The 25,656-nt window shown below is 38.2% G+C and overlaps 3 protein-coding genes across 5 annotated transcripts in view; 2 read left to right on the top strand and 1 right to left on the bottom strand.

Annotated features, from left to right (window-relative positions):
* ppt1 (palmitoyl-protein thioesterase 1 (ceroid-lipofuscinosis, neuronal 1, infantile)) overlaps positions 1 to 25,656 on the bottom strand; it is a 56,537-nt gene that overhangs the window by 5,512 nt on the left and 25,369 nt on the right. The window contains exons 1-3 of one of the 3 annotated variants that reach the window (XM_041808997.1): positions 3,707 to 3,823; positions 1,798 to 1,920; positions 1,505 to 1,614 (exon numbers count right to left, since the gene is read on the bottom strand). In XM_041808997.1, coding sequence (XP_041664931.1) covers positions 1,505 to 1,614; positions 1,798 to 1,912 — 225 coding nt within the window. In that variant the 5' untranslated portion in view covers positions 1,913 to 1,920; positions 3,707 to 3,823. Of the gene's footprint in view, positions 1 to 1,504; positions 1,615 to 1,797; positions 1,921 to 3,693; positions 3,824 to 25,656 lie in introns of those variants that run through there. The other 2 variants (XM_041808999.1, XM_041808998.1) reach the window with 2 other exon arrangements.
* On the top strand, positions 4,146 to 9,624 carry rragcb (Ras-related GTP binding Cb). Its single transcript, XM_041808996.1, has 7 exons — positions 4,146 to 4,325; positions 5,322 to 5,525; positions 5,620 to 5,819; positions 7,255 to 7,369; positions 7,815 to 7,957; positions 8,057 to 8,205; positions 8,785 to 9,624. The coding sequence occupies exons 1-7, from the start codon at positions 4,146 to 4,148 to the stop codon at positions 8,925 to 8,927; spliced, it is 1,134 nt and encodes a 377-aa protein (XP_041664930.1). The 3' UTR covers positions 8,928 to 9,624.
* Positions 14,195 to 25,656, top strand: part of fhl3b (four and a half LIM domains 3b) — a 28,054-nt gene continuing 16,592 nt past the window's right edge. The window contains exon 1 of the mRNA XM_041809000.1: positions 14,195 to 14,363. The gene's annotated coding sequence lies outside the window, so the exon portion shown is untranslated. The remainder of the gene's footprint in view (positions 14,364 to 25,656) is intronic.

The following is a 25,656-nucleotide window of genomic DNA, read 5'->3' as shown; positions in this document are numbered from 1 at the left end:
ATATTTCAAATTCAGTTGTGCAGCGTTGGTTCGAGCCATGGTGGTGGGGCTTTAAGCCTTGCGAAGTTAGCGTTTCGAGAAGATTTAGACATACAAATATAAAATTAAGTGGCATACTTAGCAGAGAGGCCGACCTTCAGCCTGATAGTGTGGCTTTTGTTGTGCAGTGTACAGAGTTACATGATGGCCGACCACAGCCCGATCAGCTGCTCCTGAACGGGCTGGTAACATGGATTTCTGGCGTGTTTGCTATTATGGTTGTAGGACAGCTTACGCTTACCACCAGGAAAACCCCCAACTTTGAGACATTTTTCATCCTAGCCAGCGTCATAAATCGTAATGACAACAGCAGGCATCACTATAAGATGTGCCATCCCTCTTATAATAAAAGATATGAATGAGCAGAAAAATATCTGCAGAGCTCCAGCTGACAGTAATGATGCATTATTTATGAATGAATCGGATCTAATGGAGATTCCAAGAATACACCATCAAAAATGTGCCCTGAACTCGGAATAACAACTCAGAAAGTCGGAGCAACTTCAGTACCCTGCCTTACAAAGTCGTATATGTTACACATGGAACGTATTGAACTCAAATGTGATGTCATCCCCAGCTCCGACGTCCAACTTCCAAAGTAAATGGAAAGCAGCATAAGAGCTGAATATTTTATGTGAATAATGGGAGGGATTTTCCTTTGCACTGTGAGCACTGATCATGTGTCGGAAATGATTCCGTGTGAGCTGGCTATCCATCCGACTGTTACAGAGTCGACTTTAAATCACACAGCGTTCACCCGGCTTACTGTGGTTTCTTTTTTTTTTATGGGGCCGATAATTCCTGCCAGTGCTTCTGCCTTCAGTTACAGACATGAAAATCTGCTGTGAAGTGTGTGTGTGTCTGTTTCTGGCAGCAGGGACAACATGTTAATTTGATCCTCTGTCCTGATGTAACTCTGTTAATGCAGCACTTATAAATCACAGCCAACACCCCTGTAATAAAAGTCAAGTGTCCTTATTGTACTTTTAGTCTCAGTAATGGAAGCATTTCTAAAATATTTAGAGAAAGGTGTGAAGAGGCACATGTTCTGCTCACCGGCAAGTGCTTTGTCATAAATGCTGCGAGGGTTAAACAGTGATAAAAATAAGATACTGCCCAGCTCTTACTTACTGAAAATCTTGTGTGCCAAAGAAAATGTCATCACATTTTTCTCTACTGAGCATAGGAATTGCATGAATGGACCTTTACAGAAATATTTAACACTGAATTTACTGGTCAAATTTTAAGTTACTGACCTATTTTTAGCTAAACAGTGACATTTTATAACAACATTGTGTAAATAAAATAAAAGGGCTCTATCGTTTTATGTTACAAAACGAATGAAAATTATAAAAACAGTTAAAGGAAGTGAGTGTCTGCTGTTTTTCGTATTAAGTTAACATTTTTCAAAAGTGGTTTGGCTAAGAATTTTGTTCGTATTTTAGTATTTTTTGCGTAAAAATACCTCAATGACATTTCCTCCAATCATCAGTGAGAGCACGTAGATACCAGGGATGTCCTGCTCAATCATCTTCTTTATCGCTCCCATGCTGAGCGGGTTACAGCAGCTGTCGCCTAAAGAGAATATAAACATTTATGTTCATTTATTAAACTACTGAGACAAAATGAAGTGTCTTCTACTTCAGCTGGCTGTATTTTCATTCTTAGACTGCTAAACACCATTTTAGACATCTTTGCACAGGTACATGACTTTTTTTTTATCAGTGTAGTATCATAAAGAGTGGTATAATCCCTCACCCATCCCATGCCACAGCACCAGTGGCACAGTCCCATTGTCAGATTTGTAAACTGGGCTGCCAGAGACAAGCAGCAGCGGAGCAGCCAGGAGGAAACACAAGAGGACTGATGTCATTGTGGACCCTGGAACAAAGAAGAGGATTGAAATACAGACAGTGAAATCTGACAACTCCTTTCCAAATATTATCATGACTAATATTAAAGTGTATTTGAACATGTTAAAATATATGAAAAATAAGAAAAGTGAACATACTGTATTATTGTTGGGGCTGTCAAGATTAATCGAGATAATTGCGATTAATTAAGGTCCACAATTAGTGCACTAATATGTAACTTTAAGCACACATTGGTTAAGGTGTGTCAGCTTCACCACTGCTCCTTCATATGTCATTTACTTTAAAAAAAACTCACAGACCACTCAGTGGAAAAGTCTAAAGTTATGTACACCTTTTAAATGATCTTTTCTTTCATTTTCAGTCACAGTAGTTCCTTTTTCTGTGGTTAAGTCCATTTTTAAGAGTCCATGTTTAAATCTTCCATCTACCTCTAAAAGTAGGTCTACAAACAGGAAGTCAATCACCCTTTCTTTAGGACAGTGGAAAAATCCAACATGACATGAAAACAGCTTAAAAATGCAAAATGGTGGCATTTTAAAAAGGGTGTGATTAACCACAGGATTTGGAGATTAATCTCAATTTTAAAATGTAAGTGTTTGACAGCCCTTATTGCCACATTAAGTACTCTTGGTAGACTCTGATTAAGTTAAATGTCATTTAAAAGTCTATGTAGTTTGTTAATTATTTACTTAATGTCTTTACTGCAAACAAACAAACAAAAACAGTAGGGTCAAAGTGTGTTTTTCTGTGTTTTAAAGAACACAATTACTCTTCTGCAATCAAGACTCAAAGTAAGACTGAGCAGATCCCACAATCCATCACGGACTAACTGTGATAAATATAGCCTTCAGTTAATTTTCTGTACATCTTTCTAAATGCAGAAATTAATCAAGCATATTTAAGCTGAATTTATCACTTTCAACAAAGACTACCTTTTTAAAATATGGTTAGTTGTTTTGTTAAAAACAATTTTTTAAAGACTAGTTTGCTCTTACAACCATTTTATGCCCTGGTAACAGGGTCGGAAATAAGCATAAAAAAACGTGATTGGCTGGCCAGAGTGGTCGGTACAAAAAGCTTAATTTCCAGCCTTTAAAAAAAAAAAAAAATAAATAAATAAATAAGTTTATGATTAACAACAACAAAAACAAAAATCCAGGCTACGTCCCAAACTGCACTGTTTATGGAAATGTTGCCAAAATACTTGTGCAAGAAGGAGCTTCTGGTTGAAAACTGACGGGGGTTTGTATCCTTCAAAGTTTTGGACGGTTATGATAATATTCATTAATTATATAACAACGATTATGTCGTTTTAAAAATGCGATATTGAAAAAGTGTCGAGATATCGAAAATGTTCTAACCTCTTTTCGTCTAGATAATGAATAAATAAGAAAACAAAAAACATGTCGAAGTGCAAAGCATTTGTTTATAGAACAGCTAAGTCATGCAGCTGCTGCAGCACAATAGTCTGTGAGAAATAGGAAAACACAAACAAAGCCAAAAGTATTTTGTCATTTGCAACGCTGCTATATGTGCATCATCACAGAGGATGAGGAAGACTGCTGAACTGAAAACTGATAAGAGTACTTTTCAGTGAAGTTAGCCAGACCAGGCTAACAAACGACCAAGGAAGTTTACATCAATAAATCACGGACTTGTGCTTTAAAATAAGCTATAGGATGTTTATACTGTGGAAAAGGTTGGAATCACTCCATGATTTGCAAAAGCATACATTCATTTCCAGTAATTACGCATAATTAGCCCAAAATGATCAGCTTACAGTGATTTCTTACCGTTACAGTGTCCTTCCTGCTTGTGTTTGTTGGTTTCCTCGTCACGCGACTGTCTAAAGCCAGCAGCCAATCAGATCAAAGGGGCGGGGCTATCAGCTGAAGGGGCGGAAATGTCTAACTTGTGACAAGGCTTTTTTCTACTAAATCGTTCCTTGTTTTTCCCGTCTGACCGATTTCTCTGCTGATACAGCGTTTATTAAACGCTTTCGTAAATTATTTTTTAAACGCGAGTGGATACGTAAGGGCTTGCAGCATTTTAATTATTATTACCATTATTGAGCTGCTAGCAAATTAGCTTGCCATGCTAGCTTGTTGCGAAACTAATCGACAACAACATTCCTGTTCGGATTATTTAGTCAGTAATCTGAAAAGTTAATGCATCGACTGGGTTTAAAAGGAGTGTAACAAATAGAGAGAAGGCTAGGTTAAGTTATACAGCATGTCTATTCAGTTTGACGAGCCTACATATACGGGGAGTTATGGTGTTGTGGGGTCTTTTCCTAAAAGTTTTGGTTATGGGGTGGATGTGCCAGACATGGAGGAGATCTCCTCATCAGCTGACAAACCGAGGATCCTTCTGATGGGGCTGAGGCGGAGTGGCAAGTCATCTATTCAGAAGGTAAAACACTTTCTAATGAACATCAAACACTCTCTCTAAATCACAGGACATCTGTATGAATACACCTAACACTGCTGCTAGCACCTAGTGGGTCACAATCAGACATCCCGCAATTAATCCCATTTCTCTGAAATTTGTCAGCTTCATATTTTCTCGAAGGGGTTAAGGGGTGTTGATTTAACATTTACATAATTATGAAAGCTTTAGTTTAGTTGCTAGTAGACATTAAACGCTAATACAAAGAGTTTTTTTCTAAAATGTATTGATAAAAATGAGGGACTCCGTAACTTAAATAATATGAGCTTTTAGACCCCTATAGAGAGAAAAAGTAATGTCATGGCAGCTAACAAGGAGAGAAATGCCAAATATGTTGGACAAATTGTAAATAAAGAAAACTATTGGGGCTATTCAGGATTTTATAACTGCAATGAAAATAATAATTATTGTAAAAATAAAGACTAGTAACAATGTACACTGAGAAAATATTGCTCAACAAGATGGCAACTGGATAATATCAGTATATGCAGTAATGTAGAGAAAACACATTTCCGGCCAATTTTTGAAAATATTTTAGACTATCAAGATTAATCGTGTTAATCAAGATTAACTATGATGTCGAGCTCTTAACAAGTAAGTAGCAGTTGTACAAAGTAAAAAATTTTTTTGCAGTCATTGCACAAAGTCCAAACGTTTTACACAAACATCAGTAGTCATGTATTGAGTAGTGGCTGAAAGGATAAAGGCAGAAGCCTGTCCTACATTATTATCAAGTTAAGCTTCCAGTTTAAGCAACTTCTAGAAATTCAAAGAAACAACACATATTCCAGTCACACTTAAAGCCTCAAAAATAGCTTTACAAACCATACTTAATGTAAACCAAAATTGAATTACATGTTTTTAAATTTATGCTGGCATCATTAAACTCTTAACAGACAAAATGCAGACTGTAAATCATCGAAGAAGCTAAAACAATAATCCCTTATGCCTCTTTTTCAGGTTGTTTTCCATAAGATGTCCCCCAATGAGACACTTTTCCTGGAGAGCACTAACAAAATCTACAAGGACGACATCTCCAGCAGCTCCTTTGTCAACTTCCAGATCTGGGACTTTCCTGGCCAGGTGGATTTCTCTGACCCAACGTTCGACAGCGAGATGATTTTCAAGGGAACCGGAGCTCTGATCTTTGTCATTGACGCTCAGGTACAATAAAGGTGACAGTGTAGGTTCAAAGGCTTCCTGTGTTGAGATGAACTAACATTTCACCTTATTTTTCTGGTGTGGATTATGTCTTTAGGACGACTACGTTGAAGCTCTTGAGCGGTTACACCTCACCGTTTCTCGAGCTTACAAAGTGAATCCAGACATTAACTTTGAGGTGTTCATACACAAAGTTGACTGTCTGTCAGACGACCACAAAATAGAGACACAAAGAGACATTCACCAGAGGGCCAACGATGATCTGGCTGATAATGCACTGGAGAAGCTTCACCTCAGGTGAGTCTGACATGTCTGCACAGGTCAGGTCTTACCAGTTTGTTCGTCACTGAGAAAAGATTTCCTAGCAGATCGCTCCTCAAGGTTATGGTTTCTTTTCTTTAAACTCTAGTCCCACAAGGTGGGGAGCTGTTCTACAACTTAATACAATACAGACTGTTGATTTAATTTCTCTCATGATTTCTTTTATAATCACCATCTTTTAATTATTTATTTAGAGGATGGTTTTAAAAATGTTAAAGAAAAATAGGTGTGGAGTTACAGAGAACATGTAGGATCTGCCCTGAATGACAGTATGCATCTTTTTGCTCAGTAACTACATACATTCTATAAAGGTGGATGAAGAAACTAATTTCAATGCATTTTCCAAGTTTTAAATCACAGGATTAAGAAGCTGAAATAAATAAAATATAAAAAAAAGTATGATGCATGATGTGCAAAGAATTATTCTTACATCACTACTTACATGCATTTAACAGTTTGGGTGGGTAACAGAGGCCGTGAACTGTGGAGTGTCGTTTTACGATGTCCAGATCACTGATCTGGACTTTGCTGATGATGCTGTGACGCTTGCAGAGACGGTAGATGTCCTTGTTGGGGCTCTTAACCTGCTGAGTGAGGAGGCTGAAATGTTGGGAATGCTCGTCTCCAGAGCCAAAACAAAGACCCAGGCATTTTGGGATGCTGCCGTTGAATCTGTGTCTGTGAATGGTGAGAGGGTGGAAGTTGTAGAGCAGTTCACCTGCCTTGGCGGCATAATCCATCGATCCCCTTGACTGCAAGGCTGAGATCAAGTCAGGTGAACATGAGGTGATGGGTTCCTGGAACAAGACAGAGTGGTGTCCCACTTGTCTGGGCATGCGGGCGAAAGTCAGAGTCTTTTGGTCCTTGGTGCTTCAGGTCTTACTATACTCTTGCACTCTGGGTGTTAACTGATGGCCAGAGGTGCTGACTGGACTCTTTTGTGACGACTTCTCTTTGGTACATTTTTGGCACACTTTTTGGGTATATTGGCAAGACTGTGTGTCTAATGCTGACATGCTCAGGAGAGAGGGGGATGGAAAGGGTCGGCTGCTTGATACGAGAAGAGCTGTGCTTTTACGGGCACCTGGTGCGCTTTCCAGGGCCTGATCCAGCTCAATGCATACAAGGTGCCCAGGAGCAGGTGGGCTGGTCCAGATTCTAGGGGACCGTCAAGATAAGAGGAATGGGTCGGGTTTACTACAGGAGAGTCTTGATATTGTTTACAATAAAAAGGTGTTCATATATCAACATTATTATCAGCTAAAATAGGTTTGGAAATCATATGATTGGCAAAATCCAACATCTTGCATCCCTACTAATTTTCTGTCCAGTGAGATGCTTTATTTAATGGTCATGTTTTATTATTTAAATGTATTTCTGTTTACTTTCTTCTCTTTCTTATCACCCTCAGCTTCTACCTGACTAGTATCTACGACCACTCCATATTTGAGGCCTTCAGTAAAGTCGTCCAGAAGCTTATTCCTCAGTTACCAACGCTGGAAAACCTTTTGAACATTTTCATATCTGTAAGCTTTTTTCCCTTAAAAAAGTGTTGTTCTTGTGGGGCTTATCCAGCTTTTTCTTTTACAGTTATTTTAGGGGCTTCTCTCTTTTACTTGACAGGACAGCTGAAGAGAGACAAGAAATATGGGTGTAGAGAGGGAGGGGTAACATGCACCAAAAATGCACAAAGATAAGGATTCAAACCTGCAACCAGTACTTCATGACTGAAACTGTAGCTTCTGTAGCCTTTGTTTATTTAGCATGAATGTTAGATTTGTGTTTACTTTGTGTGCACATTTTTTAAAGATTTCTCTATATCTTTTGCTCTCTAGCATGTCATCATTAATAAAAGTCTTGCATGTTACTACAGCATAACAGAATATACTGATTCTTCCATAGTCAGCTCATAATGTTTAGAAAAAGATTGATTTTTTCACCGTATATGTGATCATCTCTCATGTTTTGCAGCATTCTGGAATCGAGAAAGCCTTCCTGTTTGATGTCGTCAGCAAGATCTACATCGCCACAGACAGCTCTCCTGTGGACATGCAGTCCTATGAAATCTGCTGCGATATGATAGACGTCGTCATTGATGTCTCCTGCATTTACGGGTAATATGAATTCAGTTCCTTGCAAATTCTTTGCAGTGATTGTTTGCTTTTTATGCAGAGTCTAAGTAGACTCTCTGGGGCCTTCTTACTTCTCTGCAGGCTGATGGAGGACGGTAGCGGCTGTGCCTACGACAAGGAGTCACTGGCCATCATCAAACTCAACAACACAACAGTGCTTTATTTAAAGGAGGTCACAAAGTTCCTCGCTCTGGTCTGCATCCTCCGAGAGGAGAGCTTTGAGAGGAAAGGTGAGATTCAGAGTTTATTAATAGTAGCTTGTTTTTCTCTATCTACAGTGCCATGAAAAACTATTTCCCCCCTTCCTGGGGTCTGATTTTTTGCATAGTTGTCGCACTTAGAAGTTTCAGATCATCAAACAGAGTTTAAGTTTTAACCGTATTACTGCCAGATCTGCTGAATCCTTTAAACAGAACTAAACATTGCTGCGAAGGATGGCACAACAAGTTATTGGGTTTAGGGGGCAATTACTTTTTTACATAGGGCCAGGTAGGTTTGGATGTTTTTTCCCCTTCATAAATGAAATTATCAGTTAAAAAAAGCATTAAAAAAATATAATAAGAAGAAAAAGCATTAACTTAGGTTATCTTTGTCTAATATTAAGATTTGTTTGTAGATCTGAAATATTTAAGTCTAACAAATATGCAAAGAAATAAGAAATCAGGAAGGAAGCAAGTATTCTTTTTACAGAAGTATAATCTGGTTTTCTCCATGTTATTCCAATCACTGTTTTTGTGTAACTAGCCACCACAATGGTGCTTATATTTGTAGAAAACATGCTTTAAAAGCGCCTTTTATTCCCTTTTCAGGTCTCATAGAGTATAATTTCCATTGTTTCCGAAAAGCCATCCATGAAGTGTTTGAAGTCGGCGCTTCAGTACAGTGTGCCAGATCATCCCACAACAACCTTAACCCTTTAAAGTACGCTGCAGTGAACGGGAGTGCTATTTAGTGGACGAAGAAGAAATGAGACACAAATGTGGCAAAGTGGAGAAGTAATCTAAAAGCACACAAGTATCCTGTTGGATAAATATGCCTTACTGTGGGCACCTGAATGTGAGAAACGCTGAGCTGCAGAGTGATGAAAATGAAGCTCTGGATGCTGATCTTTCCGGTTCTTTTCTGGTTTCCAAAGAGGAGAAAAAAGGTGAAAGATCAGCTGTTCAGACTCATATCTGTCCAAACCAAAAAGCTGCTTCTACCATTCACATGTATGTAAATCTGTAATGATTCCGTCAGCTGTGTTTACTCTCTTGGCCAGTTAATGCTGCATACTCTGACAAATATACGACTTCTTCAGTGCTCAAAGTTTAAAGCTACTTTGACTCAACCTGTATATTTCCATAAACTGCACTTCACCTTCTAAAAGGTACATGTTATCCATGCTTCTGTACATTTGATCTTAAAATATGGGCTGCTGAGAGAGGATTTAATCCCCTGTACAAAAATGTGACTTTTTTCTTGTGCTTGCTTCATTTGATCAATAGAGTGGGGAATAAAAAACCAATCACAGCGTTTACATCCTGCCGCACATGCTGACAGTCGACTCTGTAGGTGATGAATGTTTTGACCTGGGTAATTATTCAGAGACCGTACTGATTTGTTTTTATTATTGTACATATTTCTTTAATAAAGTATGTTTCATAATTTGCTGAGTCATGCTTAGTTTTATCTTTCATGAAATTATTTCAGACTCAGGAATTATTTCACTCATCTTAAGAGCAGATGTTGACAGAGTTACTAGAAGTATGAGGCTTAAGGTCATACACTGAAAATATACAAACCCTTATTCCAAAACGAATGGGACACATAGAAATTATTTCATGTTCAAACTCAAACTTTATTGGGTTTTTGGAAAGAAACACGTTCTGAATTTAATGCCTGTAATATGTTCCATAAAAGTTGGGACAGAAGCACTTTTTCTACTGTGATACATCATCATTTCTTCTACCAGCACCCTGTAAGTGTTTGGGGACTGAAGATTTTAACTGTTGAAGTAGTAAAAGTGTATTTTTATACCATTCTTGGTAGATGTTCAACAGTGCAGGGCTTCTGCTGTGTATTTGCCATACATTTTCAATGGAAAACAGGTCTGAACTGCATGCAGGCGAGTCAAGTAAGTGCACTTTTTTATTATAATGCCATGCTATTGTAAATTATGGCTTGGCATTGCCTCACTGAAATAAGCAGGGATGTACAAATCGCAGGATACTCTCAAAACTTAAAATTACCTTTAGTTTTACATAAGAAACATATATAGCCTATACAGTGCTTAACAAATGTATTAGACCACCCTAACCCTAACCAAAGTAAGGTTTATGCCACAGTTGCCCTAAATTAACAGCACTGGTAATTAACAAAATCATTTTTGATGTTTCTGCAATGGTAAATACACCAATATGTAGAAGCTCTTTAACCCAAAGGATATTTTTTATGCTAAAATATAATTATTATTGTTACCCATGAATTTTCAAATTTACTGATTTACCAAAAAACTGAAAAAAATAGTAAAGCATATTAATATTTCTTGATTAATATGTCAAATTATAGTTATTTACTTGCATTCCTGAACAGAAATATGAGTTTTAGTGGTTGAATATTATGCTTGATTAATTTCTGACTCCTCAGAGAAGCCCAGTGAGCTGGCTCAAATTTGGGTGAATTCAGTTTGAAATTCCTCACTCCTGTTCAAAATGGTAAAACATGGAGAGCTGACTGAAAATGAAAGAGTCCACATTAAAGCATGTCATGATGCTGGATGGTCTGAGACAAATATGAAAGGTGGTCCAATAAATTTGTTAAGCACTGTATATAAAGCTTTCATCACAGTTTATTAAGGAAACATTTACAAATGTAATTTAAATTTAAATGGTACTTAATTTGAACAGCTTAACTGTAGACTTATGCCAATTTAAATGTCTTTCAATTGCATTTAACATGATAATGGTTATTTTGATATATTTTACACATATTTCTGCATTTATTTATGCATATAAAATATCTTTACAACAATAGTCACGGCCAATTTTATCTCTAATTTCTTACAAATAACTTTGCAAATATGAATAGTCGAAGTTGATTATAGAAAAATTTGTATTTTTTATTAATTTCTTGATATTTAAAATCAACTTACAAGCCGCAGTGAGTGGAAAGGGGCTGTATGTGGCACCTGGGCCACCATCTGCCCACCCCTGCTCTAAAGCCTGTATGCACTGTTTCTCTCAGTATTAAAGGTGCCTTCAAAGATGTGCAAGTTACCCACACCTTGGACACAATACACCCCCACACGGATGCTGGCTTTTGAACTTTGCATTGATAGCAATCTGGATGGTCCTTTTTCTCTTTAGCAAAGAGGAACAAAAAAGGAACATGATTCCCTAAAATAGTTTTGAAATGTAGACTTGTTAGACCAAGATGAACATTCGTAGTTAAGAGAACCGCCTTACTGCTGCTGCCCTATATTTTTTTATTTTAGTACCTCAAAGATTTTTTAACTCTACCTTTAGTTTTAGTAGCAGGTCACAGTTGAGTCTGTGTAACTCATGTTTTTGGACAGTAGATGGCAGCATTCTTATATTTAAATATTTGACATTTCAGGACAGTGATTCTGAATTTGGCCTTTCAGTCTTCTCATGTCTGAACAATAACTCAAACATGTAAATACTGAGGTTCAAAAAGGACTTATCAGATGATCAGCAGATCCCATAAACAAGCTTTTAAATCCACAATCACCTATTAAAACCTTCACCCCGTCATGTCCAGATGTAGTTTTCATCCAGACTTAATGGGTGGTGGCAGGATGGAGCCACAGCTGAAGCCTCTAATTGCCTGCAGACCTCCTGCTCACTCTGTGGAAAACGTAGGTCAATGAGAGGGAAAATCCTTCCTGGCTCTGTGAGACCCTGCAGTTTGCTCCTGACCACAGAAAAGTTCATGTGGCTCTGAAAACTTAGAAGAAATCTGAGACTGTGGAGAGAAAATCACAACAGAGTGGAACATCATCACGTATGTGATGGATGGCAGCAGAGCTGAGAGATGGTGTTATGTAGTAAAACTGCTATTGTAGCCTTATTAAACCATACACACACACACACACACACACACACACACACACACACACATATATATATATATATATATATATATATATATATATATATATATATATATATATATATATATACTTAACAGTATAGGCGTTAAAAAAAGAAGGATATGCTTTTAATATTATTCCCTAAAAACTAACGATTTCAATTATTCCTAACTAATTTTAAAGCTCATCCAACATCATCTATTTCTCCTGAAACCAGCTACAAGATGACTGAAACCTCTGCCAGGCTTCATTTAGTAAAGATTTCTCTTGATGAAAACACAACTATCTATTTTCTTAACATTATCGTAATCTATAGCTGTAACAATCAACTCTTTTCATCTGACTATAGTTATAATGGTACATTTTTAGTAGTTAAAGATATACGTAACCTTGAGTGATTAAAGCCATATATTTACTGGCATTAAAAAAGTGTATATATAACTTATTAAAGACGTATTTAACTATCTTCAATAGAAGTCCATAACTGATTTTTGTCACTATACTGAATGAGGACTAATCAAATATGATTAAGAAAATTAAGTACCATTACAGAAGCCATACGAAGATGTACATGAAAGCATTTTATTTTACACATATTCTACGGTGATGGTAAAAATAACTTTGTTGTCCCACAATAAAGAGGTAGTTAAGATGATAAGACTAGATAAAATCTTAAGAAAATAACCAAAATTTACTTTCACAGCAAAATAGAATAAAATGAAATATATGGATGTTTGACAGCTTAGGTCAAATCTGTCAAACTGAAGGCCAGGGGGTCAAAGCTGGCCGGGCACATTTAATGTGGCCCGTGAGAGCTTTTGCATTGTGGGACATGTAGTTTATCAATGACATGCTAACCCTTGTTTCATTTTTCAATATTCCTCCTTGATCACAGAATATCAACTGTTGGAAGAGGTAGTCATGTACGATCAGAGCACATTTATGTGTTGAACAAAGATTTGAAACTGCATGCAGGCTGTTATTAAAAAAAGAAAGAGTGCTTGATCATATTCTTGTGGTTATAAAGAAGAACTTTAACAGCTTTCTTAGATAAAGATGAGTAAGATTTATAAATAGTAAAAATCAAGAGTGGGCAACTGGCATCCTGGGGGCCATATGGGGCCCTCCTCCCCATTAAACAGGTCACAAAATCTATCTTCAATACCAAAACAAACAAACAAACCAATAAAAATGAAGAAAAAATGACAAAATCTGTCATGAAAAATGGAAACATTTCTCTTAATCAATCATGGATTGCTGGTATATTATAGAAGATCTAATTGGCTGTATTTTTTTCTGTTTAAGTTTGTTTTTAACATGTATCAGTAAATTAAATGATAAAAAAATAGCTATGCAAGTAAAATACGTCAAAATGATCAGTAATGATTATGTCCAGTAGCTTAATTTTTTTTAAAATTCTGTTTAGCTCATCTAATAAACAATGATTATTTGCAATAGAGTTTGAAAATATAACTGTTGGTATATTAAAGGATCATGAAAGCTTCACAGTAGTTAAATTTAGAATATCAGACAATTTGTGACAATTTGGCCCCTTAGTAACCAAAATTGCCCATTCCTGACATTAATAGTAAAATATGATGGGGAAAAGGTATTACATATGTAGTACCACATCAGGCATGTATTTTACATCTATAAGTAATTTTAACTCATAAATATTTGAACATCTAAAAACCTACAGAACACAAAGATTTTAACTGTGTGCTACTGTCTGTAACTTCATACAGAAGTGACTGATGCACATGTTGGACAAATACTAGTTACAAACATTAAACCGTTGGTTGTTGTAAAGTCCACTGTATATTAAAGCTATATTAAACTCAATCTGGTTCAGTTTAAAAGGCGATGGAGCACACTGAACGACCAAAGCTCGGAATTTTCCACGTGCAGAGAGAAAAAGTGGTTTGCACCGACAGCCGGAAACTTTACACTCTACTATGTATTTAAACTATTCTATTACATCCAAAAAACACACACACTGTCTACTTTCAGTGAGCCTGAGCACAAGGTGAGGGACAGACAGAGGGACAAGAGGGAGTGGAGACATGCTGAGGGAGAGAGGAGGCGGAGTTTGGAGGAATCATTTGGGTTTTACGCACCACACATACATGCTTCAGTCAGTGGAAACTCGTCACTCTTAGCTCGTAGGAGTTCACGGAGGATTTAATAATCTGTCATATCACACAGCAGAGCAGCACGAGAGCACAAACCGCTGCGATCCTGCAGAGAGAGGGAGACTCCTGAGGGCATCTCCAGGCTGCTGATGCGCAGAGAGAGGTACGGTTTAGCGTTTAAAACAATTTATGGTCACGACCGGCTGCTTTGCAGTGTTATAAAAAGACGTAAAGACCTGTTCAAAGTGAGATTAAGTGAGTTTGCATTGGTTTGTTTAGCATTTATGCCTGTTTAGCTTGGACATTCAGCTCCTCACCTGTGCTAAGCTGGTGCAAAACGGCGCGTAATTACGCATCAAATGCAATTTTTACAGGTTTTAATCTGTTTTTTGTCACACAGGAAGGTTTTAGAATGATCAGAACCACTTCCTACTTGGGGTGAATTTATAACATGTTTAGATGATACAAATAATAAATCTAGTCATTAAACGTCATTTGACTGAATGAGCTGTACTGCATTGAACGTGGTTTAAGATTTTTTTTTTTTTTTTTTTACTGCAGTGATAATGTAAGAAGAATTTGAAAAATGGGTATTTCCCAACATCAAATCTAAACACCTGTACGTTGCGTTTTCTCAACCCTGCAATACAAAGTTTCCCCAGTGAATTTTAATGCATTTTTAAAGCTTTTGAAAAAGAAAAATAAACATTAAGGGTACTGGTTTATTCAGCAATTGGGTCCAAGATAACAAACTGAGTTGATAGAAACCTGACAGAACTGAGCATTGGCAATGCCAATTATTTGACCTCCTACATCCAGGGTGCACCACAGAGGATGATCTTTCTTCAAGGTTAGAAACCCATGGATATTATTGGGGGTTGGGGCCTAAAGGGGTCCTTAGTGAGTAACTGATACTGTGAATAAGTGCTGCAGGCCCATTTTTTCAAGTAGGATTTATGAGAAGAAGAACAAGGAGACCTTTGAGGAAACAATCCCTTGTTTGAGCATTGCTGTATTTGGCCCAGACTCAGCAAAATAAGGCTCCATATCTTGAGAATAAAAGTGTAATCAGATGTTCATTTTCAGGCTTGTTTACAACCCATTCAGCCCGGCTCACTTCAAGTGATGTCATGTCTCCTTTCGGATTACAAATTTTTCTTCAGAAGACTCAGCAAACCCCCTAACTACCAACCCCCAACCCCTCCACCACAACTCATAGTTTCCATCACCACACACCATCCCCTTACCACCATCACGCTCTGATCCATTTGGCTGAAATTAATAGATTCATTGAAACAATCCAGCTCTGGTTACAGTCACTCCTGAAAGAAGAGTGACTCTGCTCATGTATGGCACTAAAATAGGAATTTCCTCACTTTTGTCTTTTTTAGAAACAGAGGGCGGAAGAAAAATGCTTCTTCTTCTCTTCATTTCTTCTCCTTTGAGTCCGAGCCACACCATTTTGCCACGTTTCGACCACGGTCACATTCCTCTGAAATTCTTGCATTGGGCGAAGGTTGGCCAAGTGCACAATAACTGAGGACAAGCCAGCTACAGAAAGGAAGAGTTAAAGGAGATGATGCTGGATTGTCAAGGGACTAGCGGTCACAGAAAAACAGACAGTATCATCATGAGTCAGTCCCACTCTCATCACTGTCTTTTCCATTTCCTATTTCCGCTGGAAAGCCTGGGAAGAGCTTTAAAGGAGTACTTGGACATTTTGGGAAATGATTTGCTTTTCTGCTGAGAGTAGGATGAGCAGTTTGATACACATTTGAAAAAATATGAAGCTGAAGGCTTGGCTAAAAAGCTGTCCAAACAACAGCGTGAAAAATTACAACCTTGTCAGGCAAAAAACAGAAAAAAGTTTTCAATCTAAAGCTAGAGGGAGCAACCAATTAGCCAGCACAAAATGAGCTAGCTTGCCAAAGGCAGCACAGCTAAAGCCACTTTTACACAGAAATAATACACAAAAAAATTGAAGAATTGTTTCTAATTTTTAGTTTAAAAAAAGTTCTGCATTCAGGTGACAGGCTTTGATAACAACTGCTGCACACATAGATCTGCTAAAATGACTAAAAACGCTGTATGCATGCCAAACCTGTAGTTAGCGCTGTGACTTTGTGATGAAACAGCACACATGCACATACACACTTCCTTCCACGGAGCAGTGTCACACAAAACTGGCTGCTAGCCCTACCTTCATCCATATTACAGTCATGAAAGTTCAAAAATGTTAAAAGGAGGTAAATAAGACTGTTTCCCAAGATACTGATAACCTTTGGCTACAGTATTAAGCTAGTTTGGTCATTTGTGAGTTGAAGTATTTGCTTTGTCCCAATTCTTGTAGCCCAATTTCATCTATTTATATTTTCATGAGGTTTAAATCTTATCCCTGTTAGTTCTTGCCTTCTCTTGTAATCTCGATAAAAGAAAGAGCTCTCAGCCTTTCTTTATCCAACCAGCCCAAAGTTTAGCTTCGAATTAAATAAACCTAGCAGCTAACATGAAGTAAAGACAGCAGGCCTACGCTCTCAGAAAACAAACATTTGTTATCATTAACACCCGGGTCTTGATCTGTCCAATGCCAGCTGAAGGCCGGTGGGAAAATATGTTTACTCGTGTGTTTATTTTGGATAACAGCTGCCGATCACGGCGACTGTTTATTTGTATCGGTCAGTGTTCGCCTGCAAGTACAATCCAAGTGCAACAATTGCTCTGCCAAAAGTAACTTCACTGACCAGAGGCCCACTTCATTTTAAGAGACTCTAACCACGCTTGATTATCATCGTTTGATCTCTCTCTGCACTGTCATTCTTTGATATAAGAGGTTTTAGTATTTTTAGTAAATCCTTGGCAGTTAAAATCTCCTTGTGAGTCCAGATTTTATGTGATGCAAATTTTTCACAAACATTCATGATTCATAGAGTAAGTCTGGTGCTCAACCAACACATTGTCCAAAGCAATGATGACCTTAAAGTCTAAAAAGTCAATGCTCCTTAAATCTCCTTAAATCAACCAAAAAAATCAGTTATTGTTGGCTGTTTTAAAACATGAACTCCCCTTCTTTAAATGGTATAAACCTTCGTTTTGTAACATTAGTGTTGCAGGTTGGTCCATTGGACTAGGACGGTATTGTTGACCTTTCAGGGGTCCTGCCATTTCTGTGGGCAGACCTGCTGGTTGGTGATACTACCTGGCCTGCTTGTTTTCATTTTGTTACTAGGGGTATGTCTAATATGTATGATTTCAGATTGGGGAGGCTCCTAATCATCCCAATAATCATCTTGACTCCACATGCTTGAGAATTATTGGGGCAAATTGTCTTCAACATGCCTCAAATCAGGCTAAGTTAGATGAAAATGGGATTAGAAAAGCTCCTGTGTTGCCAGCCTAAGGCTGTCAACATTTTTGATACTTGGATATTTCTCAAAAACTAATTTGAATTAATGCATTCTCTGTAGATAATCTTAAAAATGTCAAAGTGTTAAAGAGTACTGTAAGTCATAAGATAGATGTGTTGGAAAGAAAGAAATCCATCAAAAATGTTAAGGCAGTCCGTCTGCAGACCACTGTGGTGAGACAATACCTTTGTCAGGACAGAAATACAGACCATCACTTAAAAAATTGGATTAAATGTCCAGTTAGGGTTTGGATAATGGTTAAGGTAAGGGTTAGGATACTAAAACTTAAAAGTCAAAAACCTAACCTGCAAAACCTGATTACAAAATGTTTAATAAAGCTGAGTAAACAGTCTGCCTCCAGGAAAATAGCTTGTCCTCCATGAAAGCCCTCTTAACACAGCTAACGTAGCTGAGGCAAAAGCTAACAAGCTATAACGATAACGTTGCTATGCATTATACATAGCTACATCCAAGGCTAAGGAAGCTATGTAAAAAATTTAGCTACACATCTAAATCTGAAGCTAACAAAGCTATGTTATCTACCTAGCTATATTAGCTTTAGCGACATATGTTAAAGCTAACATTGCCAAAATTAAAGCTAATATAACAAGCTATGTGACAGTAAAATATAACATAGCCAAAGCTTAAGTAGCTACAGTGGCCTATGTAGTAGCGTTAACTACATATCTTGCATAGCTACACTAACTTTAGCAAGAGCCAACAAAGGTAATGTTAAGATAAAGCTGATGTAGCTACATTGGCTAACACAGCAACGTTAACTACATAAATAGTGTAGCTTTATTAGCTTTAGCTATGTTTGTGAAAGTTCATGTTGCCCAAATTAAAGCTGATGTAACAAGTTATGTTACTGCAAAATATAACATAGCCAAAGCTTAAGTAGCTACATTGGCTTACATAGTAATGTGAACTACATAGCTACATGGCTATATCAGCTTTAGCTAAAGCTAACAAAGGTAAAGTGAGCCCCGTCACATAATTACTTTAACAGGTCTATTCATAATTTAACCCAGGATTAGACTTCTGGCCTTTTTCCCATCTGTAATGTCGGCAATTTTGTTGTTTCATGATTTTAACTGCCAGACTCTGTTTATGAATAAAGTTTAATTTTAAAATGTCTTAAACAGGAACTATGTAGTATGGGTAAATTACATCACTTCCATCCTGACAGAGGTGGTGTCTCACAGTAGTGGTCTGCAGAGTCTGACATGTGTGTTCTGCAGCCAGACCCCTCTCAAAAATATGGCAAATGTTTTTAAGCAATATAAATAGTGATCAGGAGTTTGCTTCCCATAGTTTATAGGTGTAAAAGATGTAAAATAAATTATTGTATAGCATTTCTTATACTTTCATGTCATGGCTTGAAACAGGTTTTAACAGGTTTTCAGGTTTGTTTGACTATATCATAGTTATGCTATTATGACAACCCTGAATTAAACAACTGAACGAAAGCAAACATTGGGGAAATGTGTCAATAATCAAGCATGAAATTATAAATATGATGCTCAAACTGCGTGTGAAAGTTGCTTCTTGACCATTGATTATGGTAGTCAGCTTTCTGGCTTTTAATCCAAGAATTTTAACCACATTTCATGCTCTCCTCCATTGAGTGTTTGCTATCACAACATGACAGATTTTTAGAAATTAAAGTGTGTGATGATGAATAGTCAAACTCGTACCACTCATAAAGACTGTGAAACATAGATGAAGCTTAGCTAATCACATAATATTTATCACAAGGATGAAGTCTTCAGTTTTGATCCAGTTCCTTTTCTGCCCTGAGATGCATGAAGTATTCCTTTTCATATATATCTTAGAGACAAGAAATCAATAATTCAAACAGTTATAAAAGTAAGAATATTTGTTCTGGTGTCCTGAGCCACAGTTTTGGAGCCACTGTTTCAGGTCACTTGGAGTTGAAATCTTGACACGATAGTGACTTGTTGACTTGTCGCCTGGCAGAGGTCTGTTAGTCAGTTTAGTCGACAGCCTCAGAGGTGAAACTGCAGCTGTTAGCCCTCATTGTCTCCATGGATAAACAAACAGCCAGCTGGAGGCTCATAAAACAAAACCAGACATGCTCATGGCCTTTATAGGTGTTTTATTCCCTAATGTTATGGGCTTAGTGTTAGAGGTTATGCATCATTAACAGTGGTACTAAACACGATGTTGTTAAGAGGACATATAGTGTGAAATATCCAAATTTTATACTGAAGATTGTTACTCACATAGGTTTATAATTTACTGATATGCAAACAACTTATCCTGTAATGACCTCAGTTCAACATAGCAGGTCATCTCAATGAAATATTTAACATAATGAACATTGGATTATTTTTAAAATTAGGTGAAGAGGCAGGAAAAAAACAACTTTACCCTGTGTTTCTGGCTTAAGGTGACTGTTTATTTAGCCCCTTTTACACATGCGCTGTAGTGCTGAAAATGTCCAGAAACTGTCTGAATAAAGTGCATGTTTGAATACTAGAAGTCAATTTTTTTTCAAACCAACTCTATTATTCCTTTTTATCAAGCTAAGCTTATTGTAAAAAGTCAACACGTTTGAGGCTAACACAAAATAACTGTACCTTGCAAAAAGATGCTCAGAAAAGAAATCCACAAAAATTATGCTTGCTCACAATTTCCATTCTTGTTCGTCCCATGCTTGATGGGGTTGAGGTCAGGGCTGTGTGCGGACCAGTTCTTCCACACCAAGCTCATCAAACCATATAGTCCTTGCTTTGTGCACTGGGGCAAGGTCATGTTGGGGTAGAAAAGGGCCTTCTTCAAACTTTTGCCACATATTTCGAAGCATAGCATTGTCCAAAATGTCTTGGTATGCTGAAAAATTAAGATTGCCTTTCACTGGATATAAGGGGCCTAGTCCAGACCCTGAAAACAGTCCTCTTCCATTATCCCTTCTCCACCAAACTTCAGTTGGCACAGTGCAGTCAGGCAGGTAAGTCTCCCGGCATCCGCCAAATCCAGACTTGCCCATCTGACTGCGAAATAGAGGCTTGATCCCTCTCTCCACAGTACATGTTTCTCCTGCTCCACAGTCCAGTGTCAGGGTGCTTTACGCCACTCCATCTGGAAACCCATCCCATGAAGCTCCTGCTGTATAGGTTTTGTGCTTACATAAATACCAGTGGAAGTTCAGAACTCTTCAGCTACGGAAATCAGCAACCTTTACACACCCTTGCAGTCATTAAACCCGGTATGTCATTCTACATAGTCTTCTGCGTCAAGTTGCTGTTGTTCCTAAATGCTTCAGCTTTCTTATAAAATCATTCACAGATGACTGTACAGTTGACCGTCTTATTGCAAAGATCAATCACAATACCACACTTGAAGTCGCTGAGCTCTTCAGAATGACAAAAATGTTTGCAAACGGAGACTGTTGACTAGGTGCCAGATTTTATACCTCCTGGCAACAGAACTGATTGAAACACCTGAGTTCAGTAATTAATTGGTGTGGTCAAATACTTTTTTGTACTCCCAAGGTCTCCCCCCAGTTGGCCATGCCAGAGAGACCTCCATAGGGAAGCACCCCAGACCTGAACCACCTTAACTGGCTCCTTTCAATGCGAAAGAACACGGCTCTAGTCCAAATCCTCCCTGATGTCTGAACTGTTTACTCCGTGTCCAAGTCTGAGCCCAGCCAGTCTCCAGAGGAAACTCATTTTAATTGCTTGATCTCATTCTTTCAGTCATTACCCAAAGCTCTTGACCACAGGTGAAGGTATCCCCATCTAATCCAGCCCATTGCCACTAATTGGCCCTGCAAACAAAACAATTCCCGATGCCAACATTACACATAAAATAAAATTACAGAGAAAACACAAGGGAGCTTGACAAACTCAGAGAAAAGTGTGAAGAGAGAAAAAGAGAAGAGGGAAAAAGACAGCTGGAAAATTTACTGCAAGTAAACAGTGAGCAAATTCATATTCTTTCCGCTTATATGTCCTTTTTGTCTTTTTCAGGGCTTAATTTTGTTGGTTCCAGTATGGCTGACCAAGGTGGGACCTAGCAGGTCATCTTGCCTGGCTGTAGTCTTGTTTTCTCAATCATTTTACATTCAATCACCGCTTTCTTTTTTGCTGGTTTATGCTTTTCAACCCAAACTGTGCATCCATTCAGTTACAACAGGAAGTGTGTAACCAAGTTGTTGTTTTAATTTCCACCCCCTTTACTGTTTCTCCTCTCTGAAATGGATTAGGGCACTTTAACGGCCTGTGAAGCTCTGAACAGTCCTCATATTGTGTGTCTCCTGGGTTGCATAACCTGGATTTGAACAGATGAATGAGAATATTGACGGCAGCACAATACAGCGTAGAACATGCGAACAACAGCAGAAACCCTGCAGCATTTGGAGGAAAAGTGACACCCTTATTATTGCAGCTATAAAATGTAACAGAAACAAGAAGGCTGTTCTCTTACGGCTGTCAGATGACAGCTCTCCCTTTCATCGGGAAGTACAAAGACGCTCAATGTGCTGCGGCTTCCTGCAGATCACAAGGCCGACATCAGCTGCACGCACACAAATCAAATGAACACACACTGTATGTTTGTTGTTGCTGATTAAAGATCCCACCGGGGGTAACTCCTATAAACAATGACACTACTCTGAGACAGAGTCAGCACACTTGAAACAATACTTTGGATTCTTCAATCTAAAACACAACATATCCTTACTGAAATCCTTTAGTTATAAGCAGAAATATGTTTGGCAGAAAACACTCCCCGCCCTCCTGGTGGGGAGTGAGTCTCTGCCTCAGGTGAAGGAGTTCAAGTATCTTTGGGTCTTGTTCACAAGTGAGGGTAAAAGGGAGGACAGGAGGATTGGTGCAGTGTCAGTAGCTTTGCAGGCATTGTGCTGGACCGTTGTGGTGAAGAGTGAGCTGAGACGGAAGGCAAAGCTTTTGGTTTACCAGTCAATCTTCCTTCCAACCCTCATCTATGGTCAACAACTCTGGGTAACGACCGAGAAAATGAGATTGCGAATACAAGCCGCCAAAATGAGTTTTCTCCGGAGAGTGGCTGGGCTCAGCCTTAGATAGGGTGAGGAGTTCACACATCTGGAGGGAAATAGAAGAACTGCAGCTCCTTCACATCGAAAGGAGTCAGTTGAGATGGTTCGGGCGTCTGATCAGGATGCCTCCCCTTGGAGGTTTTCCAGGTATGTCCAGCTAGGAGACCTTGGGGAAGACCCAGAATGCTCCAGGGATTATATACAGTGCTTAACAAATTTATTAGACCACCACCCAAAGTAAGGTTTATGCCACAGCTGCCCTAAATTAACATTGGTAATTAACAAAATCATTTTTTATGTTTCTGCAATGGTTAATACACCAATATGTAGAAGCTCTTTAACCTAAATGATATTTTTAATTCTAAAATATAATTATTATTGTTATCCATGAATTTTCAAATTTACTGATTTACAAAAAAAAAAAGAAAAAATAGCAAAGCACATTATTATTTCTTGATTAATATGTCAAATTATAGTTATTTACTTGCATTCCTGAACAGAAAAATGAGTTTTAGTGGTTGAATGTTATGCTTGATTAATTTCTGACTCCTCAGAGAAGCCCAGTGAGCTGGCTCGAATTTGGGTATAAAAAGGTGAATTCAGTTTGAAATTCCTCATTCCTGTTCAAAATGGTAAAACGTGGAGAGCTCACTGAAAATGAAAGAGTCTGCATTAAAGCACTTCATGATGCTGGATGGTCTCTGAGACAAATATGACAGGTGGTCTGATAAATTTGTTAAGCACTGTATCCTCTCTGGTCTGGAAACGCCTCGGGATCCCCCAGGAGGAGTTGGAAAGTGCTGCTGGGGAGAGGGATGTCTGGGTTGACTTGTTCAACCTGCTACCACTACAACCTGGCCCCAGATAAGCTGATGAATGGATGGATGGATGGATGGATAATCACAGGGGTTAAAAATGCAATTAAAAAAATGTATGCTGACTAATCACACTAATGATATTACCCAACAGACTACAGTAGCTTTGGAACTTTGATTAGAACACATAAAAATCTTCTGTACTTTTAATTTTCACAATTGTATGGATGAAATCCAGACTCTGGAGATTAACATAATCCTAGATTGCCTAAGACGAGGACAATCTGCCCTCGGGCTGCACTTTATATGTTTCAAAAGCTAAGTTTTGATGCCATTCAGAAGCATGAATTGCTTTGTCACTACAATTATTAATTCTATCAGTAATGCAATCTTTCTCAAATAATCAACATATGTGATAAATTGTGATTAACTAATTGCAAAGCATGTAACAATTTAGATTAATTTCTAAATTGACAACACTTATTTTTATATATTGACAATGTCCACTAAAGAGTGGAAAATAACATACACACTAGGATACACCAGAATATTCTTGGCAGACAAGTTTTTTTCTTGCACTTCTCCCGACTGGCCTCAGCATGAGTTTTATCTGCAGACAACCTGTTCATAAGCTATGGCAGTGCCTGTCTGTCGAACTAAGTTTACTAAAAGAGCTGTGCATGTCTAGAACCTCAGTTTATCTTGCTGCTCTGATTGACCCATAATGAATATGACAGACAGAATGCTTGTCCTATTGCCTTAAGAGATTTTTTTTGACAAGTCCTGCCCTTCCCAAACACTTTGTGTGGGAGGTTTCTTGGATTAGTGTGAAATATATCCTATGCAATGTATATATGAATCAGTCTATCTGGTGTGTCAGGTTATTACAGAACAGCCTCATGTTCTGTCATCATCAGCTGACAGTCAACATTTGCAGGCGTGGGAAACATTTAATGGTAACAGTGGATTCTAGACACTGCTGTGACACTCTGGGTCTTTGGGTTTAGTACATTGTCATCCAGTCATAGGAACTTGTGTCTTCTACAAGAGCATATCCCATTGATTCACATATAGGTAGTTTGTGGTAAGCTTACCTTAGATGGTTACTTCCCTATGGCTAATAATAAATCCACTGTGGGGAAAAAATGAATGGGATTTTTAATTCCTGAACCACACTGTTGAGCTCTATCACAGTAAAACAAAAAAGAGCGATCATAGTTTAAACATTGGAAAGTATCAAGTGAAAAGTTCTTTCTTGATGCAGACCAGAAGGTGTTGAGCTCTTCAGGTGTAAAAACTTCACCCCTTAAAAGGCGCTGAGGCTGTTTTACAATGCATAAATTCATATTTTGTACCTGTGACAGATTTAGCACTTTCTCTTGTATTTACACTACATTTTATGATGTGTGACAGTGAATAATCTGGTTTGTAAACCGCAGACACTGTCTAAATTCCTGAACAGGGGGAAAATAACCCCCCCCCCCCCCCATCAGCAGCAGCAGCTCCCATGACTTGAGAGATCCTGGCTGTGATCATTAGAAACTGTCAGGTTTTGGAGCAGTGAAAGGACAGCAGCAAACCATGAAGGGACAAAATCAGGGGGACTGGTGGCTGATCCTGGGAGACAGTCACCATTTGGCTGCCACTACAAAGAGCTCAGAACAGAGTTACTCCAGTAAATCTCTCAGCAGGACACGCAGTCTCAGAAAAGAATTCAGCACGTCGACTCATCAAGGTGAATAGTGGGTTTTAATGGTTTCAGCAGAGAGAGAGGCGGGATGGATGACTGTTAAAATGAAAAAGAGAACAGTGGTGATGAGTATCCCTGGCTGAAAACCAAAAGGACACCTGCTGTGTAACGTGAACTCCTCCTAAACAAGGTGTGACTACATGTGAGTCAGTTTTATAGGCTATAAAAGTCAGACAGTCTGAATGGTGTGAAGGTCAAATGAAGGGATACTCAACAGATGTTTATTTGTCGTCAGTGACAACCTCAAAGTGAGATCTAGTGAAGCAAATAATGGAGCTCTGGTCTCTTGTAGTGTGACAGGCAGAAAAGAAAAGAGCATTTGGTCCTTTTTGATGTCCTGGTTCCCTTGAAGTAGTCACTTTAAGAAAAATGGACCATCAGTCCTTTCTGTTATTTAGTTGTTTGAATGTGTTGTGTTTTCTTCACTGATGGGGCAACAG

This window comes from Cheilinus undulatus, linkage group 16, assembly GCF_018320785.1.
Source record: "Cheilinus undulatus linkage group 16, ASM1832078v1, whole genome shotgun sequence".
Classification (NCBI taxonomy): Eukaryota; Metazoa; Chordata; class Actinopteri; order Labriformes; family Labridae; genus Cheilinus; species Cheilinus undulatus.
This window is presented reverse-complemented; position numbering and strand designations above follow the sequence as displayed.

Bases quoted from the DNA above. Each gene is read 5' to 3' on its own strand.
- rragcb (XM_041808996.1), top strand. From the start codon at position 4,146: ATGTCTATTCAGTTTGACGAGCCTACATATACGGGGAGTTATGGTGTT. The intron at 5,820-7,254 runs GTGAGTCTGACA...TATCACCCTCAG, and splicing joins CTGGAGAAGCTTCACCTCAG to CTTCTACCTGACTAGTATCT. The intron at 7,370-7,814 runs GTAAGCTTTTTT...CATGTTTTGCAG, and splicing joins TTTTGAACATTTTCATATCT to CATTCTGGAATCGAGAAAGC.